A 10,575-nucleotide genomic window follows, 5' to 3' on the forward strand; every position below is an offset into this window, starting at 1 on the left:
ACACACAGAGAGAGAGTTGTGTGTCAGTGGCAAAGCCAGTAGCTTCCAGCACGTCGTCCAGCGGCTGCCCCAAAATTGCAAAGGCAGTCATCAAAGCGCATGCGCCCATTTCGCTATTGACATTTGTGCCTCTGCGCCGGCATGCATGCTCACGCGACCGCGCCACCATTGATGACTGGGTGCAGTCTACTAAAATCACACGCACACACATTCATAGTAGATGATGCATGAGTAATACTAAATAGTATGTATGTACATACATACATTCATATGTGCTTTGACATTTTGAACTCACGCGTCATTGGAAAAATTGGTTGCATACATATGTATATAGTATACATATATATATGTACAGCATAAGTATGTAGAATGCACTTATTAGAATGCTTATTGTTTTTGAATGTTTAATTCGCTTCATGCAATCGGTGTTCAAGGTTTCAATAAATATTAAATTTTTTATAATGACTTCTTGTCAGTAAAATGTCCCAATATCACGATTGCGCACCAGCTCTCCCCCAAATTTCCGAATTCTGCCCTGCTATTCCAAAACTTAAAATCTGGTGCATGCGCTGCAGAAAACTACTTAGGTATTTACATATATCCATTAGGGTTGTTTGCCTTTTCCCGAGACCAGTTTCTGGGTCATTAAAAAATTAAGGATTCCCAAAAAATCCCCCCGCTTCTTACTTTTAATTATTAGTAATTTAATTATCAGTATGGCCATTTCCATCATGCCGAACGTGGCCATCTTACACATTTGCTCTGATCTAGTACTCCATGAACTTACAGGATTTTACACGAACTTGCAGGAAGTTGCAAGAAAAATGTTCCGGTACACAACAATCCTCCAAAAACCTGTAAATGAGAGCGACTTTTGGAGAGTTGTGTAGAGAANCCTGTAAATGAGAGCGACTTTTGGAGAGTTGTGTAGAGAATGAAGTTGCAAGATTTTACCCGAACTTTTTCTTCTGGTAAAATCATGAAAAGTGTCAAGCAATCACTGGTCGACGTTTTTACAGGAAAAATGGTTTTTTTGTTCCCGTACTTTTTGCTGTTACTCACTTTTTACTCTTACTTCAGAGAGTAATTTTGCTGTTTGACAGTTTTACAGGATTTTTCAGGAAAAGTATTGGATCAGAGCTAGTAAACTGAAAAAAAACCGTCATCTATAACGTTTATTTTAACGATAGGCTTAACTTATAGCTCCAGTTAGTCCTAATTTCGAAATTATTGCAAAACACCCTAGGATAAACCTATTTTGTTAGAAAGCGTCATCGCGAAAATTCACCTATTATTTATTTCAAAAAAAAAAAGTTCTCGAATACTTTAATTGTAGATATATTTTTTGGAAGTTTGGTCGGTGTTTGAATACTTTTAATTGCGGTCATTAAACCAAATTCAGATATACATAAGTGTGTAAGTACAGAGATTCTGCCTGGAGGCAGATTTACTTCTTGTATGTTCTCACCTAGGTATCTTTTCTATGAATAAAATTTATTTATCTACAGTGAGTTTTACAATGTTACCGTACTTGAATTCATTAGCCAAATACATCATGTACATATGTAAACATTTAAATAAATCAGGAAATGACGAATTTTCTAAAAAATAAAAATATTCGAAAACCCCAATTCACATATGTATGTACATATATACATTCATATACACATCCATATGTACATACTTACTAATCGATATATTGCCTTACATCAGTAACAGCATTCCACAAGTTCTTAGCAGCTCGGCTCCCACATTATTTACATACATATGTATACACATATTTTTGAGTGCTGTTGAACCAAATAACTTTCCACCGATTCTTGTCGTCTTCCAACGGACGCAACTTTGCCTGTGACAGTCCTTCGCGCGCGCGCCCATATATCAACTGTTGGGGATACTTACGTTCACATGGGTGGCCACAAATCATCGGCGCACCGTAAAGTGTCAGTGGTGTGGTGGCAGCCTCTCAAAGTTGTCCGGCTAGGCGAAAGGTTACCGCCGCCAGCGCTGGCACCAGCGACACCAACAGCAGCATCAACAAAAACGGCGTCTTTGACAACGACACGACATCGAGCCGTACGACGGCAAGCCAAGGAAATCGGTTGCCAAAGGCGACCGAAATGCTGCCAAATGGCAGTCGGATCCACCGGCTTGTGCGAACATGCGCACGCACGCACATAAAAGGCAATGGACGGCAAGTAAAAAATTGCCAATAGAATTGCGTATGGCCTAAAAGCATTTCCAGCCGGAGCAGAACGAGCGCGGCAGTGGCAGGCGATCACGGCGCATTTTATGGCCACTACTCGCAAAAACGTTAAAATGATAAATTGTTAAACGTTGCCAGTTCGAAGTTGTCGATATTTTTCCCGCGCCGTCGCCTTTGTCGTCGGTGTTGTGTGTTTATTGTTCCCATTAGCTTTGAGCACATTCTAAACGCTCTGCCTTTGCTGTGAATGCTTCCACTTCGGCTGCTGCCGTGCCATTGAAGCGCATAGCCTGCCTGAGCGGCGATGGTTGACGCGTCGTATTTGACCGACTGCCGCTATCGGAGGATGGCTTCTTACACAAACTGCGTAGTGGTAGTGCCTTGTGGGGCGCGTATAAAGCATTAGATATACAATTTGTTTTGTAAGGCGCTTGAAGCGCCACTTTGTTGGCGGCTGCCTGACACCAGCCTCTGGCCAATAGGGGACCTGTTGTGGCGAACACTGGCGCTGTCGTTGCAATCGTCGAAGTCGATGTCGATGTGACGTTGTCGCTGTCCAAAGCTGTTGTTCTGCCATGTTGTTGTTGTTACCTGTATCTATTCACAGGTTTTCGTGTTAATTGAAAATTGCTTGCTAATGTTGCTTATCTGCTTATCGCTGTCCGCATGCAGTTGCACGCAATGACTGCAACAACTCCAGCAACAACAAGATCAACCATGGTGCTCTGTGACAGCAATTGCACCAGCTGCTATTTAAGCAGCAGCCACAAATGTGCCTTAAACTGCCGTCGCTTGCTGCCAGCCAGTACCCGCCATGTGCCGGCCATGTGCGAAGAGGTGACTGAGTGTCCACGTCCATACCACACCTCCGGCCAAATCAATTACCAACAGGTACATGCGCATAGATTCTGTCAAGTACTCGCGCAACGCCGGAGTTTGTATGTGCGAGCGTTTGCGCGCTGCTGGCTGCTGCTGTATTTTATTATTCATTATTTTCTTCGACAACATTCAAGCTTGAAACGCACTTAAAATTATCACCAATGACACTGATTTTTCGGGCCGTAATTTTTTTTCCCGGTTCCGCTCGCCACAACAAACATTTCTTGCACACTTGTAATTGGGTATTATCCGACTATAAGCCACTTTTATCATTTGACAATATTTTCTAAATTGCTCGCTAGGTTGCTGCAAGAAAACATTTTGTAAAGAGTGATGGATAAGCCGTGTTCGACATGGATCCACAAAAAAGCTTAATCACGAAAAAGGCTTGTTGCATACATATGTAATTCGTGAATTTCGCATGGTACATAGTACAGAAGATTGGTCATTCCGTGGTTCCGTGGTTCCGTGGGTAAGAGTGCTTTCGTATTGTAGGCTGGTTTGTAACCAAGTTTCGGACGTTTTGTCGTTTAATTTGACATCGAGAATTTGGTTTGACATGCACGAGTATCTACAGACCTCATAAAGATTGTTTTGGTTTTTTGGAGGTGTAGAGCTATAGACTGATAGCTTTATAACATTACACTATGAACTTAATTTCGGGAATATGGGCAGCCAAGACGCCGCATTTTGGATGTCACTTTTCAATCAATGGAGGATGCATCTCCGCAATAGTGCACAATGTTGTCTTCCAAGGCATCCACATTTTCCAGTTTGTTCGCATAAATCAATGATCGCATTTGCCCTAGAGGAGTTAAATCGCACTGTTCGGCTGCTCATTTCGAAAAACAACGAGTCGGCAAATGTTTTGTGTTTTGTGTGATCTGACTAACTTATGATCGTTTAATCGTTATCGGAAAATAAAATCTCAAAAAGCACATCCTTTAATAACATGTTTTAATGGCACAGCTTTTACAAATGTATTTAAAAAAAGCTCAATATTTACAGCCAATTGTATCTACCATCTCAATGGATTATTGTTTTTGGTTTAGGTGGTTTTTTGTTTCAATAAAAAGCAGCAGCGTATGTCAAGCAAGAAATGAATTTATTTGCTTTTAATTGGCATTGGAATGGGTAAAGCGACGAAGAACCACTACGCCAACGAAGCCACCGCGAATCGAAAGCATTGATATGTGGTGTCTCAATATGGATTAATAAAAATACAAATATGTACCTTCTTAATGATTTAGTGCTTCGAAGTTGATTTTTTTGAAAAGGACTCTCAAAAATGTCCGAATATAAACTGAGTGTTTTGGGAGTGCTTTGGTAATAGTCGGAAAAGGAGGCTTTCCAGAAATATCGTGTCTTTGTATCAACGAAGCTTTAATTCTTTCAGATTTTTTTTCAGGAGCTTTCGTTTGGACATTGTTTGAATTATTTGCCCACCGTACCACTTTCAGAAGTGCACAGTTACATATTTTTTATTGTATGTATGCACTTCTCTCAATAAAGCTACCGAATTATAAATAAAATGTAAGTGCGCCTGGGCCACACTGGAGAAGTAAAACTCACGTTACATACATATATATTTTGTCTCATAAACAATATACATACATACATATGTACACACATACTACATCTGTTTTTGTCTTTTCTGTCTAGATCACTAACTCTACCCCCGTTCGTTCTAATTACATTTAGGTTATTCTATTTTCCTTTATCTTTATACTTTATCGATAACAAAATCGATGGTTACATCCATTAAAATATCGACNTACATTTAGGTTATTCTATTTTCCTTTATCTTTATACTTTATCGATAACAAAATCGATGGTTACATCCATTAAAATATCGACAACAAAACCGATAAAAATATCGATAACAAAATCGATGAAAAATTTCGATAGCAAAATCGATAATAATATTGGTAGCAAAATTTATTAGAAACTACCGATAACAAAATCGATAAAAATATCCATAATAAAATCGACAAATATCGATAACAAAATCTATAAATATCGATCACAAAATCGATAAATATAGATAACACCATCGATAAATATCGATAACAAAATCGCTAAATATCGATAACAAAGTCGATAAAAATATCGATGAAAATATCCATTACAATATCGATAATAAAATCGATAAAAATATTCATAACAAAACCGGTAAATATCGATAACAAAATCGATAAAGGTCGATATAAAAATCGATAAACGTCTATAACAGAATCAATAAATATCGATAACAAAATCGATAAATATCGATAACAAAATTTTTAAATATCGATCAAATAATCGATAGATATCGATAAAAAAATCGATAAATATGGATAACAAAACCGATAAATATCGGTAACAAAATCGACAAATATCGATAACAAAATCGATAAAAACATCGAGAACAAAATCGATAAAAAATATCGCTAGCAAAATAGTTAAAAATATCGATAACAAAGCGATAAAAGTATCGATAAAAAAATCGATAAAAATATCGATTATTATATCGATAAGTTACGAAAATATCGATAGCAAAATTCATAACAATATCGATAAAAATATCGATAACAAAACCGATAAAAATATAGAATCCCAAGGATCCATAAAATCCCAAAATAGTTCCCTGATTGAGTCTCTGTGTCTCTCTATATCCTTTCCTCTTTAATTATAATTATTTCCTTTATTACCTTTATTTTAATCTTTCTATCTTCATCTTTACTTTTATCGGTATCCTTATTCTCCTCTTTGTCTTTACTTTTGTGTTAACAATCCCGTTTCCGTTGCACCATTTCCGTGTGCAATTTCCGTTGAATTTGCCAATTTACTCCCAACCAAACAACCGCCGCTAAATACGTTTCACTTCAAAAGTAGTGGTAGCAATGTAAATAGTTGCTATGTATGATTAAATTTTTCTCTACAGGGTCCCTGCACAGAAGCTGATTCATTTTCATATACGTACAATCACAAAATGATTGCTCAAAATAATTTAAAAAAAATAATCACAGTACGTCGATCAGACCCACTCCGCTGCGGCAGTTCGATGGTTGGGCGAGCATCTTGTTGCCTAAATAAACAACAATTCGCGGGGAGTATATGTATGTATGTATGTATACACACTTTTGAGATCTTTGCTTCATGCCTTCAATCACTTCATATTCATAATTCTACCATCATACACACCTAACGGTACCCACTTCGGATATCGCCATGACGTTGGGCGACGATTTTTCCAGCTAGAGAGGTTCCAGCGCGCGTAGTCTCAACGGTCGGCTACAGATTGCGACATTCAACTGGGTCGATTTTAATTTGTTTAAATGAAATACTCATTTAAATTTTATTGACAAACAAATTGAATTGATTGATTTAAATGAATTTATGTGCACGCAGCGGTGAGTGAGTAAAGCGCGTTGAATGTGATGGCAGCCAACGTTTTGAGGCGATCTCTAAGCGGCTGAGGGCGAGAACTGTGTGTAACCGCCTGCTATTTGACTACTTTGCGGGGCAGGAAATATGGTGAACGGAATGGGCATTTGGAATTTAAATGCTGCCCGGTGCAAAGTTTCTTGTTTCTGCCACGGACCGGCGCCAAATCGAATTTGCTGCGAGAGTTAAAGGCATTGCTGCGCGCAATTCCAATAGGTTCGTAGGGTACCAGCGCGTTTTTCATAAACATAAAATGCTGCAGCCTCAAATGCGTCACAGGAAAATTTCATTGAAAATTTGTTTTGAATTCGCTGCGCGTAAAATTCGAAATTTGCTAAGAAGTTCCAGTTGAGGGCTAAAAAGGCGCTCAACGGCGAACAAGCGCAAGCGCCAAATAAATTATTCTGCTGTGCCTGCGCATACATTTCATATGCATGTATGTATGTAGTACGCATAACACTTGCTTCCCATTTGACTTAGCGTTAGACTCTTGGACCTGTGCCCGGCGGGACGCACATCAACACTGTAACAAATCTGCGGTAAATTGTTTCCCCCTGCATTAGATTTGGTCAAGACAGCGAGGCTTATTGGTTCGCTGGTGTCGGTGTGCAAGTGGCTTGCACATAGAGCCGCCTCTTGGCCCGCCAACAAAACGCAAATTCCGACCAGCAAAATGCAATCGCAGGTCTACACTTGAAAGATTGTGAACGCGCAGTGAAAGGAGCAGAGTGCAGCAACCAGGGCGAGGTGTCTGTGGCGACTATCGGACACGACTTTTTAATTAGCCATTGTGCAAACATTGAGCATCTTATGGATATCCAAGCCGAGTTTATTAATTTACCAACGGCATTTATGCCCAGCACCGACTGGCGACTGACTCCAGAGTTGTGGATTCGCCGCGCGCCTTGCGACAAACTAAGCGGCGATCCGACAATATAAGCGGAGCGCATCCATTTGTGGCTGACGTCAAAGAGCAAATCGCCAGCCAAAGAAAATACGTACCTCACTCACCTCGCCCATTTAGCGAACTCGTCTGGCGCTTTTGACCAGCGGACTGAGCAAAGGTGCACCATCTTTAGTCGCATTGGGCATGAATGAAAATACTCATCTCTTTGTTTATCATCGTCATCGTCGTCATCGTCGTCGTCGTTGTCGTTGTCGTTGTCATTGTCGTTATTGCCATCATTGTTTGGCCGCTTGTTTTGCTCGTTTTGCCCTTTAGCGTGCCTTTAACTGAGTGACTAGTTCTTTGCGGTTTGAATAACAATTTCAAGCTTTAATTTTTACAATAGCGATTTTTTACAACTTCACGGCATTTCACTGGTTATTACTTTATTAATGTATGGCAGAAAGCTTGACACTCTTGTGTAAACATCAGGTCGACCCTGGGCGCATGTTGCGGTGCCGTATGAAACGATCCCGACCAGCTGTGGTGAGCCGTGCAATGTTATAAGTGGGCCGCCAGAGTCACCCTGGAAGTAGGAAGACTTTTTAGCAAATTTTGCGCAACTCATTTACTGGTTTGCTATGTCTGGAGAAAATTAAATAGCAAAAATATTAAAATTTCTAATCGGAAAAAACAAAATTGATTTGCCATGGAGAGCTACATAAATTTGTGTGTATACGTAGCGCTCTTTAAAAAGTTATTGCAGCAAAGTAAAACATCATTTTTTTAAGAAACATTTTAGAGGCGTTAATTTAGGTGTCAACTAGTGCTTGTCAATTATGTTGGATCTTTTCCAAAATTCTCATATGCATTCCTTACTCACCACACAAGCGCCTCGACCCCGCTCGCCCAGCGCGCACAGCTCATTAGCAGTTATGCGGAAACCTTGCTGCGCACACTCCATGTTTGAAACGGTGCGGTAGTCCAACACTTGTAGCTGCTCTGGCAAACCGCTAGATCCGGTGGGCGTAAGGGAGCCCCAACCCGTCAAGCGCACTGGAACATTCTCTCCGATGCGGGCCGTTCCACTCAGCGCAATCGTGCCTAAAGTGGATTTGCCCAAGTTAAATGGCGGCGTTACCTTCAGCACCGCTATGTCGTTAATGATTAGCGAGCTCGATGAGAAGCTTGGATGCGAGCGCATAGCAATGACCCGATGGCGTTCGCCTCCTCTGCGCCATGTCAGCGTGCCAGCGACTACGCTAATGTCATTCGCATTCATGTTGGCCAGACAGTGGGCGGCAGTCAGTACATGATGAGCGCTAATTATGGATCCACTACAGAAGTGATGGTAACGTCCAAATCGAGGCATCTGCAATGACACCTGATAGGGAACGAGTTGTGCGACGGGTCGGCCACCGTTGACACGTGTTGCAGGTTCTTCCACGTTGGTATCGTTGTCGGAATCCAGATCATCCCACTCATCAATGCTCTCAGCGCTGGTTGTTGGGATGTCATCTAACTCAATGGTGTCCGTGGAATCTGCCTCTTGGAGCTCTACATTTTTAGCATTGCTTAGAGCAATGAACAATGCGACACTGAACAGCTTCTGAATTAACATTTTCTTCTGCACATCTGATACCGACTGAAGAAGATGCGTAAGAAATCAAGGTACTTATTAAGTACATAAATGGTGTACCTGATTTCACCTTCTTTATTTAGTCAGACATACTTAGTGCGATTTATTGTGGCGAAATATGCAAATCCCTACTCATGCTTGCACATCTGTAAGTCTCGGTGACAGTTTTGGGTTTTGTTTACTCGTATTTGCTCTGGGCATTCTTAAGTATTAGCCTTTCAATCAAAGCACAGATAAGGCGGCAGAGTAGGTATTCACTGTGCAATAGCGGCAAAGTGGCAAAGTGGCAGGTAAAATGGATACTAGCTTCCTCTTCTACATATGTGTCAACTGGGCACTGTAATCCAATTAGTTCAGCTGGGTTTTCTCTGCTGATCAGCTGTCAATGCTTTAAATTAGCGACAAGCTTGGTTGCCTTGTGGCGGTAAACCAAAACCAGAGCCAGGAACAAAAATAATGAAACGATAACTGAAGATGCTTAAATTCATTGCTTGTTCCTTATAATCAGCAAATTGGTCATTTATTTTAATACCTAATTTGTTGCCACAAACTGTGTTATGTACGAACACAAGCGCTCGGCACAGTGGGATATAAATTATGATCCAGGCGAGTGCGATGCACCCTTACAGTCGGCAATAGCGACGTGCAGCTTTTTGCAACGATATGAGGATCATTTTTATTTTATTTGAAATACGCGTATGTACGTAACTTGGCGAAATGTTTGATGTCAAAGCGTCTTGCCGCATTCCTAACCTAATTTCTTTTAGTATTAAGAAAAGCTGCATAGTGCATTTTGACTTGGCGCATACCAAACTTACTTATTATTACTTTGGATTCCTATACTAAAAATTATTTTCGCGGCCAATATCTGCTTTCGAAGAACCGACAAGCTCATTTGTCTTTTACGTAGCTCATAGAGTCGCCAGAAAATAAACATCTCGTTCTGTCTCCCATGACTGTTTGTTGTAACTGTTGGCTTAAATCTGATAAAGACGGTTGTGTCTGTGTTTGGGTTCGTTCATACATATGTATGTATGATTGGGTGTGTTTGTGTGGATGGAGTATGTATGTATTTTGTTAATCCATTTATGTTGTTTGTGCAATATTTATAGGTCGCGTGTGCTTGTTACCTAATTGATGACAACAAGTAGGCGCTTCTGCTGTCCTAAAACAACTCTGCAACATGCCAACAGTTGCAAATGGAATGATAGTGAAGCACATATGTACATACATACATATAAAAATGGACTTGCAAAAGCGCAGCTTTTATTTTGTGGCTTAAACTTATATGTACAGCATGTTGCATAACAGCACTTATGTAGGTATCAACCGAAACTGCTTTTTATATTAGCGTCGATCCAACTCACCAACCGAAGTATGTGTGTGTAAACATAAATGTGATTGGGCTTGCAAATGGACTTTCCATAGGACAGTATACCGAGTTGTTTGGTCATATTCGCGCTGAGTAACGCTCCTCCAGAGTCACCCTAGAGCGGAATATTTAGAACGAAAGTTTCATTATTTCCCATACATACATAC

The 10,575-nt window shown here is 40.3% G+C and overlaps 1 protein-coding gene across 1 annotated transcript; it reads right to left on the reverse strand.

Moving 5' to 3' along the window:
- Positions 1-7,733: 7,733 nt before the first annotated feature.
- LOC108379943 (chymotrypsin-2) lies at positions 7,734-9,022 on the reverse strand. Its single transcript, XM_017636312.1, has 2 exons — positions 8,281-9,022; positions 7,734-7,983 (listed from the first exon to the last, which is right to left on the reverse strand). Exons 1-2 carry the CDS (start codon positions 9,016-9,018, stop codon positions 7,819-7,821), a joined length of 903 nt encoding a protein of 300 aa, XP_017491801.1. The 5' UTR covers positions 9,019-9,022; the 3' UTR covers positions 7,734-7,818.
- Positions 9,023-10,575: the final 1,553 nt, after the last annotated feature.

This window comes from Rhagoletis zephyria, unplaced genomic scaffold (genome assembly GCF_001687245.7).
Source record: "Rhagoletis zephyria isolate East Lansing unplaced genomic scaffold, Rhagoletis_zephyria_1.1 Rzeph_scaffold_17778, whole genome shotgun sequence".
In the NCBI taxonomy this organism is placed as follows: Eukaryota; Metazoa; Arthropoda; class Insecta; order Diptera; family Tephritidae; genus Rhagoletis; species Rhagoletis zephyria.

What these genes read in the sequence shown, in the direction of transcription:
- LOC108379943 (XM_017636312.1), bottom strand. Translation starts at nt 9,018, where the DNA reads ATGTTAATTCAGAAGCTGTTCAGTGTCGCATTGTTCATTGCTCTAAGC. An exon ending in GGGGTCGAGGCGCTTGTGTG is followed by an intron (nt 7,984 to 8,280) that starts GTGAGTAAGGAA and finishes TCCTACTTCCAG; the next exon opens with GGTGACTCTGGCGGCCCACT.